This window comes from Typopeltis vanoorti, chromosome 11 (assembly GCF_054136105.1).
Source record: "Typopeltis vanoorti isolate ZY-2024b chromosome 11, IOZ_Tvanoo_1.0, whole genome shotgun sequence".
NCBI lineage: Eukaryota > Metazoa > Arthropoda > Arachnida > Uropygi > Thelyphonidae > Typopeltis > Typopeltis vanoorti.
Genome location: NC_143559.1, coordinates 49,008,124 through 49,029,151, shown reverse-complemented (window position 1 = coordinate 49,029,151; position 21,028 = coordinate 49,008,124). Strand labels below are relative to the sequence as shown.

At 36.1% G+C, this 21,028-nt stretch overlaps 1 protein-coding gene across 2 annotated transcripts in view; it reads left to right on the top strand.

Moving 5' to 3' along the window:
- LOC150101562 (protein arginine methyltransferase NDUFAF7, mitochondrial) overlaps positions 1–21,028 on the top strand; it is a 158,645-nt gene that overhangs the window by 105,727 nt on the left and 31,890 nt on the right. For both annotated transcript variants that reach the window (XM_090401052.1, XM_090401051.1), the window contains exon 8: positions 16,204–16,309. In XM_090401052.1, coding sequence (XP_090257178.1) covers positions 16,204–16,309 — 106 coding nt within the window. The remainder of the gene's footprint in view (positions 1–16,203; positions 16,310–21,028) is intronic.

Genomic DNA, 21,028 nt, shown 5'->3' with positions numbered 1-21,028 from the left:
AAAATAGTAATAGATAACAAGATCTTAGAACAGGTGAATTCATTTAACTATCTAGGATGTACAATCACATATAAAAATGAAAAGGATATAAACGTAAAAATTGCAAAATATTTAAAAATAACAGGTGTAATTAACTCTATATTTAAACCAAACCTAGTTCAAAAACAAACCAGACTAAAAGTATACAATACATTAGCCCTACCAGTCTTAATGTATGGAAGCGAAATCTGGACATTAAAACAAAAAGACAAACAAAGATTAACAACAGCAGAAATGAAGTTTATGAGAAAAACTGCAAAGTATACCCTATTTGATCACAAAAGAAATGAAGAAATTATGAAAGAATTAAACAAACCAAGAACCAGTAATAGAAAAAATTAAAAAATATAAACATAAATGGATGGAACACGTTCAAAGAATGAAAACAGAAAGATTACCAAAACAAGCCTTAAAATACAAGCCATTAGGAAAAAGAAAACCAGGACGTCCTCTTAAACGATTCAAAGATGACTTCTAAGGCCCGAACAGGCCATGCTAAGCCTAAATCCTTGATGATGGCGACTTATTAACTCAACTGTTTTGTTCACTTCTTCACCTTACCACTCGTTAATGTTATCTTTCCATAGTCATTCTTCCTCCTACTTACCACATGACAAAAAGAACTCTCTGAGATTTCCTTTGGTCTGCACAGCTTTTTTTTTTTTTTTTTATATAATATAATTTTGCTTTCCTTACCATGCTGGTCACCTTTCTCTTTATATATCCTCCATAACATTTTTATTTATTCATTTATTTGTAGCTTCTGCTTAATGATACTACTTATCCATCTAACTTCTATCTGTTTAATCCTCCTGATCCAAGGTAACATTAGGTAACATTATCTACTCACCCATGCACTGCTAACATCCTTTCCTTGCAGGTTTTTAAGCAATATCACTCCTTCAAACTTCCTCCTAAGCTTGTCATAATCACCTACCTCTTCTTGTCCTTTCTTTTAGTGTTGCACGGTGATCAGCATTCATTTTAGAAATTATGGACTTTACAACTGTGTTATAAATAACTCTTTTAATTTCCCGACGTTTCGATCTTCATATTAAGATCATCATCTGGAGTATATACAAGGACAAGCTGAATTGCATTACACACAGTAAGCTAAAAAAACAATGATTTGATCACCGGTTATTCTATTGGCATGACCTCTAGTGAAAAAAAAAAATTACAAATTAATTAATCATTTAGAAACTACATCAAAGCTAAATTCTATTTAAGATAACATGAGAGAAAAACATTCTTTCTTATAGATAGTCTTCTTTCAGTAACAATAATATAATAATTTTAACATTACAATTGTTATTTTTGATTTAGGATTCTGGATTATCTACAGTCCTGTTTATAGTTAACTCTTAGAGAGAAAGGTTCTGTGGGTAAAACACATGCCTTCCATATGCTTGGGATTTTTAGGCCATCATTATTGTTCAAATTGGGGTGGTTGATAAGAATCTCATGAGCTTGCTTAAATTTGCTTTCATACCATGTTTTTTTTTTGTGATGTAAACAACTGGTGCTTTTCCAGTCAATTCTATGTAAAGTGTTCAGGGATCAGAAATGCCAGCTTCACCATTTATAATATTTAATATATCGTTTATGTTCCTTTTGTCTGATAGGAATTGTGCGTCCTGTTTCCCCTATATATGGTATATTACAGGTGCAATAAATACAGTATACTCCAGGATGAGCCAGCAGAGGGAATGGGTCTTTGGATGAGTTGAATAAGCTTTTTAATATTGCAAGAAGTTTAAAGGTGGCTTTGAGGTTGTATTTCTGTAGTATTCTGTTTATTTTATCTGATGTCCCTTTAATGTAAGGAATGGTTATAGTTTTATTGTAGTATGGTTTATCTTTGTTTTTTATTGAGGTCTTATAGATAATTTTGTTAATAGTGTTTTGGCTGTAACCATTTTTTAGAAAAGTATTGCTGATAACTTTAAATTCATCTTTCAGCGCATGTTCATTGAGACAGATCTTCAAAGCCCTGTTTTTTAGAGTATTAATGACATCTAGTTTTTGTGTTGGATGGTGGTAGAAGTTTATGTATACATATATTGGCCAGTATGTGTCAGTTTCCGGTAAACAGTGAAGGAAAGACTGCCAGAAGGAAGACGTGTGACAAGTGTATCTAGAAACGGAAGTGTGTTCTGTTTTTTCAATCTCAATTGTGAACTGTATACGTTTGTGTTGTTTGTTTAGGTGGCTAAGGAAAGTGTCTAGTGTCTGGCAGCCATGGAACCAGATTGCAAAAACATCATCAACATATCTAAGCCAGACTTTGGGTTTTGAAGGAGAGGAATCTAGAGCATGTTGCTCAAAATGTTCCATATAAAAGTTAGCAATGGGGGGGGGGGGGGTAATGGTGAGCCCATGGCTGTGCCTTCTTTTTGTAGGTAGAAAGCGTTTTGCCATACAAAATAACCAGAACGTAATACATGCTCAAAGAGCAGTGTGATATCTGGAGGGAATTTGTTCTGTAAAAAAAGGATTGTGTCATTGATTGGGACATTCGTAAAGAGGGCAGAGATGTCAAAAACTGACTAATAAATCATCTTTTTCTAATGTAATGTCTTTGATTATGTTTATGAAGTGTTGTGTGTTTCTGATATAGGAGGGGGAATAACCTACCGACTCCTTGAGTGTTGCTGCTAATTTCTTGGCTTGGTGATAATTCGGGCTATCTGTACCTTCATCTATCAGCTGGAGTGGTGCGTTTTGTTTGTGTATCTTTGGTAAATTCTCAGGGAACGAGCATAGTGCAGAAGTAGTTTTTTGACTGTATCTTCAAGCCATGTAAATGATTTAACTAGTTTCTCTGTTTTCTTTTTTATTCTATTGGTTGGGTTGTAGTTAACACGTTGGTATGTACTATTGTCCAAGACTAGCAGATTCATTTTTTCTAAATAAGCGGTTCGGTTTAGGATAACGGTGGCACTTCCTTTATCGGCTCTAGTTATTACGATGTTCGGATTTGATTTTAATGATTTTACTGCCATTAATTTGTGTTTTGTTAAGTTGCTTGTTATTGTTTTCTTATGATTTATATTTAAAATGTTGGCAGTTTCTAAACGTATTTTGTCTGGTATGACTTATCTTTAACCCCTTAACATACAAAGACATCTGTGACACGTCTTTTGTTTATTGCACCAAAATTGATTTTGAATTTTGGTTTCACATATAAATACAACCGAATATAGACGCTAGACAATCTTGTGCCTATTCCTTTCAGCCGAGAAAAGTTGCCAACGATGTGTATCGGCTATTTCGTTTACGTTTGCACAAATTCATCATTATTTTTCAAATAATGATGAATTTGATCCAGCAAATCACCCTTGCCCAAAAAATTGGCAGAAACACGACCACTTTCTGATTTTTAATTGGTACGTTAAGGGGTCAACCATCATTCATTCACTGCATGTAATATGTGCAACCTCGTGGCGATTGTGGCTCCTGGAATGACTCTTGATCCTCTTTCAATATTATAAATAAAATCCAGTTTGTTCATCGATCTGGGCTCTATGGCAAAATTTAGACCTTTGCTGAGTAGCGAGAGTTCTTGTCTTTGTTTAAGGCATGGTTGGATAGGTTCAATATGTTACAGTTACCTGCAAGTGATTGTGGCTCCTGTTGCTTTATGCTTCTGGTTGGTTATTAATGTTCACTGTGGGGAAATTCGAATAAGTCCATTGGTTTTGTTGATCGTTTAGTCTATGAAATTTGGATATGAGATTTTCTTCTTAGTTTGAAAGATATGGTTCGCCATGTTGTCGAAAAGATTACGGACAACTTGGTGAACCATATCATTGTTAATATCATTGTTACTGAAAGAAGACTATCTATGAGAAAGCTACTTCAAGGCCGGCAGATATCATTAACTATATAGTCAGCCTGGTTGGTTCGAGTGGTTAATGTATCTGCTATCCAACCAAAAGGCTGTGAGTTCAAATCCTGCCATGGGCGTGGATGTTTGTGATTGTCTGTGAAAGTACTAGTGGCAGTGGTGGGGAATAGACAGCACTGGTGTAGTTCTTTGTAGGTGTCCTCCCTCGATAAATTTTTGATTCCCTGGAGGTGTCACATAATAATAATAATATTTTGACAAAATGACTTATCTTTAAGCATCATTCATTCACTACATATAATATGTGCAACTTCATTGCAGATCCAAATAATACATATAATAAGTAAAAAATATGGTAGATACATGTAAAGAAAGAAAATAAAATAATACCACGCTGATATTAATTTTAGAATTAGTCCTGTGTCTCATTTATTTTCAACTAACAAGACATTGATGTTAGTGATGTATGCCGTGTATTAAAACTACAAGACCATTATCCATAAAGAATATAGAACTAGCTAAGACTTCAGAGCCTGTGTAGCTCAGTGGATGTGGCTTTTGCATACCACGGCGCTTGGCCGTACGAAGGAAGACTTGGTTTCGAGTCTAGTCGGCGACTAGAGGAAATTTTTCTAAGCTTTTTTTCGACCGGTTCCTGAGTTAGTCGATCTCGGGCACGGGCAAGTGGGTTTTTCCTCTTGGAAACTCGGGTTTTTCGTCCCATAATCTCAAGAAAATCAACCGTAGAACCCAAATTATTTCAGACATTAAATATATTGTGTTAGGGTTAGGGACCACGAGATGGCAGCACATTTGAGCCGTCTCTCTTCACTGTGTACCGTTTAATTTAGTGATAGCCTTGGGCCATCTATCTCTGATTGGTACCAGTGGAGATTGAGCTGCCCACTCAGTCTCCAAAAGTTAGATAGGGCTAAATGGCCTTGCCTACTCCCATATACAGGAATAAAAAGGTGTTAGCTGATTTATTATTATAAGACTTCAGTGTGCAGTCTTCACCTCTGTTAGGAAAGTTTGCACTTTAAATTATTATTATGAAAGAAATAGTCTCATGCTAAAGGCTCTTTGGAATAGTAGTCATTATCATCAATTACCTGATTTGTACCCTTGTGGAGTGTACAGGCTACTATGACAGCACTACATAATTAAGTTTACATTATTATTAATCTATCAACAATTTTCCTTTAAATTATTCTTATTTGTCAGCACTCCAATATTGTTGTATCTATATTTCAGGCTTCTAAAGCACTTCTGACTGAATCAGTCCATCTAACTCTTGGTCTTCCTCTGGATATTTTTCCTATCATCTTGGCATCAAACATCTTTTTTGCTAACCTCTCCTCTCCCATTTTGTTTGAGTAACCATACCACCTTAGATTAGTTCTGCTCACACATTCATGCATGCTAACAATGTCAAGTTACTTCCTAATATCTTCATTTTTAATATGATTCTACCATTGATGTCATCTGTTCATGTCCTCATTTCTATCAGAACTCTCAAATCTGTGATCTCACTAATCTTTGATCAAGCTCATGCTTGACTCTAACCCAACTCTCAGATCCATAACTTAAAACTGGTTTGAACACTGTCCTGCTAGTTCATTGTTTTGGCTAATTTCTTCCATTAAGAGATGGACAAGGCTAAAATAATTAAATTTAAATTTACTATATTTTCATGTTTAATTGGTTACTTGCAATTTTGAATTATCAGGATAAATAGGTCATAGTTAATTAATTATTAAGCATTTGAATAAGACATTAATTTATTATCTGAACCCTTAGTCTTTATATGTGTGTGTGCACATATGTGTTTATGTATACACGCACAAAAACACATACTCAAAAACACATGACCTACTGTAGTGAGAGGCCATACCACAATGTGAAACTATTAATAAAGAATTAATATTAATTAAAATTGTTAATTGGACCTTAAAATATTCTTGGTCATAAAATATTTATAATTAATATAGGATTTTTGCATGAGGAGTTGTGAATTATTGGAATGCATTGCCTGAGAGTGTGGTGTCTGCAGAGAATTTGAATGTGTTTAAGATGTGATATGATGAGCTGTGTGTGTATGACCAAACAGACCTCCTAGATGAATCTTTGACTCCATAGGTCCTGTGATAATAATAATAATATCTAACTTATTTTAAGATTTTGAACTTCAATTTCTTATCAGCTAAAACTCCAAGATCTCTAGCCTGATCAGTTTCTTCTAACATAATCCCACCAATATAATATGACATTGGATATTTCATTACACCCAAGTTAATGTCTTTACATTTACTAACATTGAACTGATAGCTATTTTCATATGCCCACAATTCCAGCTTATTCATATCATTCTTCAAATACTGCATATCAGCTGCATTCCTGATTACTCTTACCTATCTCTGCATCATTAGCAAACAGCTATACAGGGATGGTAGCAGAGACATAGCTAGGGAGGAGCACAGGGAGCGGTCCGCCCTGGGCGGCACTTTGAACCTTTTTGAACTTTTAATTCTAAAATACAGTCTCAAGAACTCATTTCCAAATATTGTAATACTACTGCGAATTTTCCTCACAAAAAAATTGCTGTAAGTGTTGCTAGTTGCGAGAGGAATTTTTCTAAATAAAATAGAATAAGAATTACCTGCATTATTATGAAATAGACTTCGCCAATGTCATTGACGATTTTGCTAGCAGAAAAGCAAGAAAAATAACATTTTAGAATGTTGAAATTAAAGTTTTACTTCAAAAATAAACATAGTGTTTTAATTTATTTCCCTGTACATCATTTTTGATTTTTTGTAGTATTTTTGGTGTGTATTGAGAGGGGTGGCAAACTCAGGGACCACCCCAGGCGGCAAAAGCTCCAGCTACACCACTGGATGGTAGTCTGCAAGATTTAAGGTAAACAGTGGTGCACCACAGGAATCAGTACTTGCTCCATTGTCATTCAATGTTTACAAGTTGTAAAGATAGAATTATAAGTTTTTATAAAATCTGAGTAAATTGTTAAAACATAGCAAACTGATGCTCTTTATTGCAAATTACAGATTCTGTCAATCCATTTCTGCATATAGATTTTGCTAACTTTTCCAAAATCTTAACCCCCATCACTCCAGAAATCCTGATAGATCAGTATTTGGACACATCAGTCTTTGCACCACCCTTGTGCAATGAGATTATCATACATTTGTTCCACTCTTGTGGAATCTTCTCTGCTCTGAGACTCAAATTATATAAACTGGTCAAAGGAACAGCCAGTTCGACTGAATACCCTTTTATCATCTATGCTGATATCTCATCTGACCCTATTTGCCAAATTCTTATCCACTTTGTACAACAGTTCTAGTACATCTTCCTCATACACCTTAGTTTCTTCATCTAGTGAATAGGTAGAAGTAAGCTCAATGTTGCATACACCAGGTTGGTAGCTTTTAGCAAAATGGACACTCATTATTTGAACAAATCTCTTCAGCATCTGTCACACACATAACATGTATATTTAGCATAGTTACTTTTTTATGCTCATTCTTACTTTTACTTGCTGCATAAAATAGAATTCTTTTGGTTTTTCTTTAGCTTGCAAAGCCATTATTTTTTTATATTCAGACTTAGCTTTCCATACAGTAGTTGTAACTCTTCTGGCTTTCCTGCTCTTTATATCTTCATAACTGACACATGGTATTATGCACATGGTATTCCTTCCATACCATCTTTTTCTTAGGAATCACTTACTGAATAAGATTATACATCCATTTTTCTCCTACCCTATTTATGCTTTGAACACTTTGAACTAGGGACTCATTCTGATATTGCATCATTTGCATATCAGGAGTGCATGGAAAGCAGCTTTTAAATGCTTCCCATGCATTTCTGATGTCATTCTCATTTAACAAATGATACCTTGGAATAGAATCTAGTATACTTCTCAGTTCATCATAATTTCCTGCTTTGTGGTTCAGCATGTATTCTTTTCTGGAAGGAACATTCATAAAGTTAGCCACTTTGAAAAATCAGTACAGCATGATCACTGTCACCATCTGAAGACAGAACAGTCACGTTGTTAACTAAAACTTTTTCTTACACTATAATTCGATCTAAAACTCTTAGACCTTGAGTTCCTTTTGTCACATTCTGCTTGAGGAAATTGTCTCGCAACAGCTCAATACATTTGGTTTCATTCTTCTCATTAGATTTCATTGCTACAAAGTCAATGATCGCATAATTAAAGTCACCCTCGCACCCATCATGTTTATTTGATCATGCATTTTGTCATCACTAGCAACAACCAATCGACTAGGTCTGTAACAACACTCTGCAGTATATTTGATCTTATTATACTTTACCTCACACCATATGGCTTCAAACTTTCTGCTACATGGAAAATTGTTACTAGTCTTGCAGTCATAGCTTTCTGCCCTAATCTAACTCAAATCATCCAATATCATTAGCAGCATACTGCTTGCTCCCTCATCTTCTATCCTGCCTATTCTTCCTAAAAATACTCTACCCTTTACACTCAATTGTTAGTATGTCTATCACATGTAGATAGTCTGGTCTCACTATTGCCTACAATCTGAGATCCCAACATGTTCACTAATTCAACAAACTCTATCCCTTTGTTTCTAGTACTGTTGGTATTCATGTACAGGCATAATGATTTTTTGTATACTCACTTTTGTAGTTTGCATGATTTGGTTTGGACAACTTGTAGGTCTTTCTTCTTTTCTAGTGCCTTGCTTGTGCTGACATCCTTGCACTTGCTTAATAAGTCTGAACCAGATGAACCAATAATCATTTATGCTTCATAATCATTTCTATGATAATTCTAATAAATTCCATGCACATTTCTCTCCTTAACACAGTTGTATAATATGGTTGCTCTTTCACACAGATTCTTACCATTCCTCCCATCATAATCTAGTTCCCCTGACTGTCTCATATGAATTAATAATTGGTATGAGACCCAACTAATTTTTTGCAATATTTGCAGAAATCTTAGTACAAAAAAATTAAACCCAAAATTTCTACAGATACCGAAAAAAAGAGATCCACCATCTTTACAAAAGTTTTCTCGTGTTCTATGTCTACAGCAAATTCCAATTCAGTAACTCTAGATGAAATTGATGCAGCCCAGAAACTAACCAAAACAGATAAAGCTCCTAATATATTATTTATTATTATTATCAACAGACCTTCATGGAGTCAAGAGACTCATCATGGGAGGTCCCACTCTCACATGCACAGCTCATTGTATCTTAACTTAAATGTATTCACTGTCCCTGCACTCACCACACTCTCAGTCAATGCATTCCGCCCACCACTCTCCATGCAAAAAATCTACTCCTCATCCCTAGCTCACACTCACCTTATACAACTTCCAGGGATTGGCTCTCATTCTTCCCCTGTCACCATATATTCTATAAAAAAACACGCTAATCTGGTAATTACCCCTTACCAACTTATATGTCTCAATCATGTCTCTCCTCTTTCTTCTATCCACTAGGCTGTGTAGTTTGCATTCTCTCAATCTGTCCTCACATTCCAGAGCCCAGAAACTAACTTAGTCAATCATCTCTGAACCCTCTCCAACATCTCATCATCCTTTTGAAAACCTGATGACCAAATCTGTGAACTGTGATCCATATGTGGCTTGATCGAAGCCTTGTACAGTGGAATCAAACCACCCTTACTTCTACACGTCAGTGTTCTCTGCATCATTCCCATAATCAACTGTCTCATTCTCACAATTTTAGCAAAATGTCCATTAAATTTCAAGTTCTTCTCCTCCACCTCCTCCAAAATATCCCCACCAATCCTATCTTTGCTTCCCATTAAAGTCTCACACTTTGCAACATCAAACTGACATCCTCACATACTCACCTATTCAGACAGTCTATTTAGGTTCTCTTGCAAAGTTACAACATCTGCTCTACTTCTCATAACTCTCCCCAACTTTGCATCATCTGCAAACAACTGAATATCACCATTTAAGCCTTTCTAATAGCATTTACATACAAATTAAACAACAATGACCCCCCCCCCCCTTATGCATGCCACCAATGATTTTCCTCTTCTGGGATATCACTCTCCCATGTACAACCTGTTGATACCTATCAGACAGCCAATCTCCAATCCAACACGCTAATCTACTATCCAACCCCATCTATTCCAGTTTTAACTACCAGTTTGTTACAACTCCCATGGCCTTGTTGACACCATGTTTACTCATTTCCTCGTATACCTTCTGCTCACTCACCATCAGTGGTTCCTCCCCCATTCCCACTGCACTTAAGTTCCACATTATGTTACAATCACAAGGATGGAATATTGTAATGAACTTCTCATTTAACACCTCTGCTATATCCTCCTCAGTGTTTATCATTCTCCCATTATCCTGACTAACGTCTTCTTCCAATAATCATTCTTCCTTCTACTGGCCACATATTGAAAAAACGCCCTAGAATTTCTTTTAGTGTCACTTGCCCTTACTAAGTGAGTCACCTTCCTTGCTTGCTCTTTGTACTCCTCATGTAACTGATTATCTCCACTCATCTTGTGCTGCCTTCACAATGCCTTTTTCTTCCAGATTGCATGCTCACCTCTTCAGTCATCCATTTTACGCCTACCTTATTTAATCTCATGATTTTTAGGATACACTCAATCTTTGCCTCTGCCAGATAATTCTTGAGTAGAGACAAAGCAGCATTGATTTCCTTCCCATGCAATTCCTCATTCCATGATCTCGCTGCAAGCTGCCTCCTAGTTTGCATAATTACCTGCCTATAAGGCAGGTAATTATGGAAAACTAGGAGGCAAACTTCTACATATAACTCTTTCTCACAAAAGTTCTGATATGGCTGGCCACCACCCAAGTAATCACTTCATGGTCACTTTTACCATCTGGAGGAAGATGTGACACTTCATTTACAACATCTTCTGATGAAATAATCAAATCCAAGAGCCACAATCCATGTGTTGCATCTGTTACTGCTTAAGGTAGTTATCCCTTAAAAACTCAAGAAATTCATTTCTTTTAGAGTTGCACAATGATCAGCATTTAATTTAGAAATTATGGACTCTACAACCATGTTATAAATAACTCTTTTAATTTCCGGACGTTTCGATCTTCATATTAAGATCATCATCTGGAGCATATACAAATATACAGGACAAGCTGAGTCCATGTAACTCAGCTTCTCCTGTATATTTGTATATGATCAAGAAATTCATTCTCTTTGGTTGTTGATGTCTCGTCATTCCAGTCTATATTATCATAATTGAAATTGCCCCTAATGATCACTCTTTTCTAATTGGCCAGACCAATTTGCCTAAAAATTACCTTCTCACTGCCTTCCACATTACCAGGTCTATAGCAACACCCTACTAAATATTTCATCCTGTCCACCTCCACTTCAGACCATACTGCTTCAATAACACTATCAGTATTTTCTCCTTGCATCTCCATCCTAGATGGATGCAACTCCTCTACCATCATCGGTAACATTCCTCCTCACTTTTCTCTTTGTCTTTGCAAAAGACTACATATCCCTCCATCTCTATTCCTGTCAGGGTGTCTCACTTATACCAACCAAATAGCTTCAAATTATTGACTACAAGGGTCTTCTAGTCTTCCCTAAGTATATGCTGTCTAGTCTACAGAATCTTTGCAGATCAATTATCTTCCAATCCTCCAGAATTGTTATACTTCTCTTTTTTACTGTAACTACTCAGATTTTAGAGATGGTGTATGAGTGCTAACACTGGCATCCCTGTATACTACATTGATTTTTACACATAAAAAGTCTGCTTTTCATGAAGGTACCAGACTGTTAATAAATGATCCTCTGCAAAGGCCATCAGATGCAACTTCTGCTCACCTGTACTTCCACCTCTCTCTCTCTCTCACCCATATGGCTTCACTTTTACAACACTTAAAGCAAATCTCCTGACATCAGTCTTCCCTTCTAACTCCTACATTGATTACCAATGCAAATCACCTCTTACCTTAACTGCTGATCGCATCAGCCTGGCCAAAGATTATTGAGATCTCTTAGACGTGGTTGATGGAAGATGATATAATAACAGGAATAGAAGTAGCAGAGTATAGCATTTTTTGGCAGGATAGGAAAGGAAAACTTGGTGGTGGAGTACTGCTTATGATAAGTGCTGACTTATGTCCTCTAAGAGTGAAGGCTTTTTGGAAGGCAGTGACACTAATGGTTTTGAAAGCATATGGTGTGAGGTAGAGGTGGGCAAGACAGGATATTTAGTGGGGTGTTGCTACAAGCCAAGGAACACAGAAGGAGATGTTTAGGCAGTTGAGCTTGACAAGTGCAAGAAGAATGATTGTTATGTAGGGATCCCATTTTTTGAAAACAAAAAACCAGGACACAATAAATTTTGTAGAATTAAGGGTTATGAGAAATAAATTTTATTCGTTAACATTATATATTTTAAAATAAAAAAATTTTAAATTAAATTCTGCATGGCACACGCTACATTTCACTCTTGAGCTATTCACAGTCAATGCTTTTTGTTATGAAAATGAAAGGAAAAAGATCCTTCAATTTTTCATTGAAATTACACTTTCTTTTGGGAATTTTGTAACGAATGGTATAACTTTATTAATTTAAAAAATACAATATTCACAATTAATACGAGAATGCAAGAATACGAAATGAACAGTTCAAAACTAGGTTATATCACATACCCTGTAGCGATATAAAAAAATTTAGCGCCTGATGTGTGAAGCTTAGTTCGTATAGCGTACGATATCCGACAGTCCGAAATGTTTCTCATTGGTTGAAAGAAAATGAACTATCATTGCACGTTAATAATCAAAAACATGTCGACCAATGAGAAACATTTTGGACCGTCGGATATCATACGCTATGCGAACTAAGCTTCAGACAAAAGATTGCTAAAAATTTACAGCCGACTAGATGAACGAAATATATGTCGTGGTTGCGATTAGTTAAAATACAGTTGGGCAACTGTCTGCCTCATTCTGACATTCTTTTCTCCGGCTAAATGAAATGTATGGAACTAAATCGGTTTCCCAAAATTCTAACATTCTGGTAATTCACCGAACTACAAAATAAATGTCTCTGCTTTTTGTTTTGTAAACATACATTTTTAAAAGCACCCAAAAATATTACGACTTGTACTTATTCTTATTAGAAATGTTAATATTTTTATATTCTAAAAAATCTGGGATTTAGCGTCCCGAACTAAACATATCGGAATGCCGGGACAGAAGTAATAAAACCAGGACTGTCCCGGGCAAACCTGGATGTATGAGATCCCTATTGTTATGGGAGATTTTAACTACAGCAGTATAAGTTGGGAAGAGGAAAATGCATGCAGTAATAAGGGAATAGAATTTCTATAATTCTTGAGGGACAAATGTCTTAGGCAACATGTAATAGAGGGAACAAGAGGTTCAAGAGTTTTGGATTTGGCACCAGTTGGAGAGAGTGACCATGTCATTTTGACTTGGAAGATGAATAGACATGTAGGAGTATAAAAAAAAAGGGAACGTGTGTGGAATTATATGGCAGGTGATTATAATAGTCTTAGATATCAACTTGGGGCAGTTCCATGGAGGGTAGAATCGGAAGGCTGGGATATTATTAGCGCTTAGAAAATGGTGAAGGAATATTTGTTAGCAGCAATAGTAAGCTGTATTCCACGAAGAAAGAAGAGGACACAATTTGGTGTAAAGTGGATGATAAACAATATCAAACAGGAACTGCAGGTGAAAAAGAGGTTATGGAAGGGATATAAGAAGAAGGAGTGGAGAGAGCAGATGGCCAGGAGAGTGACTAGTATGGTTAGGAAGGTGAAACTGGAATATGAGAAGAGATTGGCACTAAGATCCAAAGAAAATACTGGGAATTTTTTAGCTATGTGGCCAAGTCAGAGGAGAAAAGATTGTGTGAAGAATGACATTGTGGGATGAAAATGGGAATAGAATGACCGATGCAGAGGACATAGTGGAGTTGTTCAATAAACACTTCATTGGAGTATTTCATCCTGGAGAAGTAAGTTTTAATACTAGAGGGATAGGGCTGGTTCAAGTTTAGAGATGCAAGAGGAGAGTGTGTTCCAAATATTGAGTACCCTGGATGTCAGTAAAGCTGTGGGACTGGATAGTATTTCACCACAGGTTTTGAGAGAATGTACTAAAGAACTGACAGCTCCTTTGACCTGGCTTTTCAATGAAAGTCTGACTATGGGAAAGGTACCCAAGGAATGGAAGGAAGGAAGGAAGGTAAGATAGTGCCATTGCATAAGGGCAGTAGCAGACCAGATGTGTCTAACTATAGGCCAGTTTGTGTTTCATCAGTAATTGTTAAGATCTTGGAGATGAAGGTAATGTTATCTGTGAGAGTCAACATGAATTTGTTAAGGGACACTCTTACTTTAGTAATATGATTGCCTTTTATAATAAAGTAACAGGAGCAGTTGATGAGGGAAAGGCACATACTGCCATTTTTTTTGATTTTGCAAAAGCATTTGACAGGGTGCCACATGATAAGCTGATATTTAAGTTGCAGCACATGGGTTTAGATGTTGGGTTAGTCAATTGGATTCAGGATTGGCTGTCTGATAGGTATCAGAGATTTGTGTATGGTGGGACGATATTAAAGAGGCAGAAGGTTACAAGTGGGGTCCCACAGAGCTCAGTACTGGGACCTGTATTGTTTAACTTTTATATCAATGACATTGCCAATGGATTGCAGGGGGATATTCAGTTATTTGCAGATGAGGCGAAGCTGGGAAGGGCTATTAGTAATAGTGCAGATGTGGTAGCCCTGCAAGAGGAGTTGAATAAACTAGACAGATGGACAAATGAATGGGGATGTCGTTTAATGCAGCAAAATGTAAAGTCCTGAAGTTTGGGATACATCGATAGGAGGCAACATACTCAATTGGAGGAACTGTACTGGAGGAAGTAGGGAAGACAAGAGATCTGGGAGTGATGATTGATAGAAAACTGAAATTCAGGGAACATATTGCAAAGATGGTGAAGGTAACCCAGAGGATTGTTGCAATACTGAGAAGGACGCTGACCTGCAAAGATAAATGACTTATCGTTCCATTGTATAAGACCCTGATCAGACCACACTTAGACTATTGTTCTCAAATTTGTCCACAGAATTTGAAGTGGAAAAATTAACTGTGGAAAGGGTACAGAGGCAGATAACAAAGATGTGTCTGAATGGTACAATGTTAGTTATGAGGATCAGCTGAGGGAATGTGGACTGCAAAGTTTGGTAGATAGAAGAAGGAGAGTTGATGTGATTGAGACTTTTAAACTGTTGAGAGGTAGTGGCACGATTGACACCGGGGAGTTCTTTTGCTTGGTGGAACAGTGGGAAGGACCGATGACAAGTGGCCATCCTGGAAGTTACAGAAGGAAGCTGTGAGCAAGAGGGTGAGGAGTGGTTTCTTTGCATGGAGGGTGGTTGAACCATGGAATGCATTCCCTGATAGCGTGGTGAGAGCAAGCACGGTCATCGAGTTCGAGGAACGGTATGATAGACTTTGTTTCCTAGAAAGGACCTCCCACGATGACTCCATGGAGGCCAGAATAATAACAATAATAATATCAGAAACAGTGTAGCATATGTTTCTGTGGTCTTTCAGTAAAAAAACATCAGAAGACCTTAAATAACCTAGATACCAAAAAGTTCTCTCTTTCTGATGGTGTCTCCCCATTAGTATTCTAACCTTGTGTTCCAGAACCAATACTTGACCTATGTTGCCTAGTCTTTTATACTTGGCCAGCACTTATTCAAATACATGGAAGCAAGATATATCCAGTCTATTCCAAAAAATAAAAATCTCCATCAAACTACTGAACAATTGCTGTCATTTAAGTCCTCTCCAGAATAATGGAGATAGTCATTAACAGTAAACATCTCACTATCTAGAGGCTCACTTGTTAATCAGTATCAGTGCCTACCAGTACCCATACTCATCTTTAGATCCATGACAGATCTTAGTCTATGTTATACCCACTAATGGACATATCATGAAAAGGGTCGGAGAGACTTTTGCTGTTGCTCCTAACATTTCCTCTTGTTCGTTCCCTTCATGCTTTAATTGTATCCATATTTAGTTTAAAAAAACACAAGTTCTTCTCAATCTATTAATAGGAAATATATGAAATTAAGATTTTTCTCCTTGACTTTTCTTCTGTAATATATTAATTTTTAAGATATATAAGTAAATTATTGTATTCTTGCAACCTGATTTTTTTAAATAATTAAATATCTTTATAAATACAGGGGTTTCGTAATCATGCTTTGCATGATCCTCTTTGTGAACCTGGAACTGCAGATTTGACTGCTGATGTGGATTTTGCCTTCTTAAAGAAAATGGTCCAAAATAAAGGTAGGAGTATTATTATTAGTAGTAGTATTACAATCGATCAGTCTTCATGCACAAATGCATGATGCAAGATATATGACATGAATGGAATGTGTTTCCTAATAAATGGAAGACATTTATGTAAATGTGGTTTATTACTAACAGTAGTATTAATATATATTATTTAGATCATTCTCAAGTTGAAGTGAAGAGTTCCTAAAATACCTCACCTTCCCCTTAATGCATTAGTTTCAATGCCATGTCATGATTAAGTAACTTGGCTTCAATATAAAGGTATCCCTTGATTAACGCATTTAATTAATCCCTCGATATTACCACTTATATCAAAATCATGTTAATCAAATATAATAATCAATGCTAAAAATTACAATTCATCCATGATCGATTACTGTATTAATAATTTGTTTTATATGGCACTCTTTTAGGAAAGATAAAAAATGAATGCAAAGTAAATGTTTAATAAATGCTTGTACCTGGATTAGTTAGCAATTTTTTATAAAAAAAAGTTATCAAGAGTCATTTGAACAGTTTTAGTTTTTTTTCGTATCAGCATAAATTCTACGATAACACGCAAAATGACTCTCTAGACCTCGGCAAACAAGCATTCTTCGATTAACATCTGGATCCATATCCATTACTTGCTGCTTAAGGGATTCTAAACTGTGAAATATTCCATCCAGTTTTTTTGATTGTTATCCCCTTTGGGACCATCTTCACATTCCATTTGTTCGTTATCTCCATATGCGCGTTGTTGTTCAATTTCAAGAAGATCATTGAAATCTTTTGAATTTGAATCCAATAATTCTTTAACATCTTTTGCATCAACACTGTCAAAACCAAGGTCTTCACCAATTGTAACGTTTTTTCAACCACGTTGTTCACAGGATTTTGAAAACCACCTAAGTTATTACTGCATTCTATAAAAGGTTTTTCCTTTTCCAAACAGCTCTCATGCAGCTAGAAGACACTTGCTCTCACGAGTCATGAATGTTTTCAATTGCATGTTTAATGTTAAATTTTTTCCAAAATTCTTGGAGCGTAATCGTATTTTCTCCCATTGTTGTTTCTCCTGCCTTTGAAAGTTGCAATGACACCCATGTCCAATGATGTCGTATTTGGAAAGAATAAAACTTTCACATTCTCACACAGATCATTAAGAGAGTTTAGATGACTAAGTGCTTTATCATCAACATCGTGCTTACGACTTTCTTTCTCTCGGCCAGGAAACACTCCTCGAGGCTTATATATTTTTGCATGGTAAATTTAAAGGCACGTTAATTAAAATTCTTGCCACTTATATATAAAGGGATTGTCGCAATTAATTTCGCTGCGTTAATCAAATCCCACGTTAAGCAAAACCATGTTAAGCAATTCCGAGAATCAGAAAAACAAATTAATTTAATCTAACATACAACATGTTTCGTCAGAATGCCAACTTCTTCAGGTGTGAGAACATTAAAAGTAAACACAAAAAACACCTTAAGAAACATTGTACGCTATAATAACAGACCATGAACTGAAATTAAGGTTGAACTGAAGCTACAGTCCAGGCTGAAGTTCTGTTGTTAGGCATATGCGAGTGTATGATTTCACGAGTGTGCCAGTATCTGATAGCAGAGCTATGTGAGTCTGGCAAACTATAACTAAGGTTACTGTTTATGTAAGAAGAGTCTAGGATAATTTCTTTGGATTTAACTATGTGGCATTCTACTTCATCATGGCATATATGTATGTTTGATGTTGTATTCCAGTCTATTTTATGTTGGCGACCTTCATTATTTGTGTTCACTGAGAACAGGACATGACTTGAGAGGGCACTAGCTCTGGTTCTACTATAAGCGATGTCTCTCTGATGTTCTTTGAGATGCAGGAGGATGGACTTCTCAGTTTGGCCATAATATAGCTTCCCGCAGTCACATATGATTTTATATTCACCTAGAGACAAAGCTTGAATGTTAATGTCTCCTCTTGAAATTCCAAAATTAGCATGTCATGCAATTTCTTAACTTTTAGTGGGAATAGCGCAACTTACTAAAATTCCCACCCGTTTCCGCTTTGGGAATTAATCCATTTCGAAAATCGGACTCTTTCCCTTCCAACGACCGGTTCTTTAACATGGTAGCCTATTGGAGACCGCAGTGGACAAACTAGTGCTTGAGTGGGTACCTCGTCTTCATTCGCTACCAGAAGTGACGTCACCGGATGGGGGATGAAACGAAAGGTACATCACATCGATGTCACAGTGACTCTCGGCTCTCTCTCCACCGGCGAGTAGGATAGCAACCATTGTCTCCGTATGTCTCTGGTTATGATACGGTCGCTTGCACGAATATGCGGCCGACCACACACAGCTTGTTTACTAAGGCTCTGTATCTTTCTTTTTACAGTATGTCAGCACACACACGGCCCACGTCTTGTTTAGCGAGTTACAGTATGATGGGCAAGGCAGGGGTGTAGTCTGGCCAGGGCAATGCCCTGGTATTTTTTTAAAACTATTGGTCAAAAAAGCTTGCTGCTCTTGTGATTTTCATTTCAGAAAACAAGACAGTGACCCAGTGGTGTAGCTAGAGCTTTTGCCGCCCATCTCTATACATACCAAAAATACTACAAAAAGTCAAAACGATGTATAGAGAAATAAATTAAAGCACTATGTTTATTTTTGAAGTAAAACTTTAATTTCAACATTCTAAAATGTGATTTTTCTTGCTTTTCTGTTAGCAAAATCATCGATGACATTTTCAAAGTCCATTTCATAGTAATGTAGGTAATTCATAATCAATTTTAATTTAGAAAAACTCCTCTCACAACTAACAACACTTACAGGAATTGTGAGGAAAATTCGCAGTAGTATTACAATATTTGGAAATGAGTTCTCGAGACTGCAATGACCTGAGTCTATGTTCGGTTTCGAAGTTTCAAAACCAAAGAAAACTGACAATATTGCGCCCTCACCCAATGCTACGTCGCAGTTGGTCATTTGTCATTCCTACACCCTTAATAAGTTCAATGGACCTGATAAGAAACTATGTCCTTGCTGTAGTTTGCTGTATGGTGTTGGAGAAAGTATTTTATGAAGAAAAGTGCAATAATGCATCAAAAATATGAAGAGAACCATTGAAAACAAATTAACCAATTATTTCTCTCAAAACTTAAAAAGAATGAAAATTCTAGTAAGAGTTCAGAATACGATGCAAGATCGATGTCACCATAATTTTTTTTTTGTAATTATCTTAGTTCCAAATACATTTTATTCTCCTAGAACTTCTGGATAATTATATTTGTCAAACAATTATTTTATAAATTCATGAAAATCCGAATCTTAAAATACCCATTTTTTTTTATAAAAAAAATATATACATATATTATTTTTAAGGGAGGAGCACTCTTTTTGTAGGGTGGGAAAGAGATGAAAAAGGGAACGGGGGGCTGGGGAGAGGTTTGATGGGGGATGTGAGCCATTTCGTATATTTGACATTTCCATGCAAACAAACATTTGAAAATCAGCAAAAAAAAAATTGCATCTATACTGTCAGTAAAGTGAAGGTACATAAAGTTGTCTTGTTCCATTAAAACTCCTTTCAAGAGAAAGACACTTAACTCGAGTTTCTGGGAGAAAAACCCTGCTCCCTCCATCTGATTTTTTTTTAAACAGTTTAACAGTTTATTATCATTCCCATCACATATACAAGATGTTTATATTATACAATTCAAGTTGCACAATTCAATGTACAGTATTATACAATACAAATCAAGTTGTATAATTCAAAGTACACTATTATACAATACCTTTCAAGTTGCACAATTCAATGTACAGTATTAGACAATACAGTACTATACAATATCAAGAAAAACGGTTGCTGTGTGCATTCCCTTATTTATTCAAGTACAGACCGTTTTATGAAACTCCAATAGCACTTTTTCGGTATCCAGATCTAAACCCCCAATTGATTAATTGCATAAAAGGATATGGTGTTTAAATAGCTATTAAGAGAAAAACTATTTAGCTTTTTGCACGAGAAAAAAAAAAGTATCTTCCTTCTGTAAATAAAAATTTTAAGGAGAGCTCTAAAACTCCAAAGCAGGAAGTAGCATTAACATGTCTGTTTAATAAGAGTGTTATAACAGCACAGGCTCCAAGAGAGTGGAAAGAAGGTAAAATTGTTCAAGTGAATAAAGGTGGTGATAAGTTATAGGCCAATCTGTATATCTGGAGTTGTGGTGAAAGTACAGAGAGAGAGAGAGAGAGATTAGTGAGAAGTAGGATACAGAAACGGGTTGATAACAGCAGTATTCTCTGTGGTTATCAGCCTGTGTTTATTAAAGGGAGATCATGTTTTACTAACTTGATTATATACTATAACAAGGTGTGACAAATGTATTGCACAAGGGAGATGCACATTCAGTGGTATACTTAGATTTTGCAAAAACTTTTGATAGACTTCCACACAACAAACTGTTAAATAAATTGAAACAGATGGAGTTGGGTAACAGCCACTGAGTTGGATCAGTGACTGGCTGTCAGATAGGTATCAGAAAGTTGTATATGGGGATGCAGTATCCCAAAAGAGGAAGGTCATAGTGGTGTGCAGTAGAGGTCAGTTTTTGGACCATTGCTGTTAAATTTATAGAGACTAATGATATTGGAATGGTTTTAACAGGATATGCAGATAATGCAAAATTGGGGAGAGCAATGCAGAGTCAATCAGATGTTATGGCCTTACA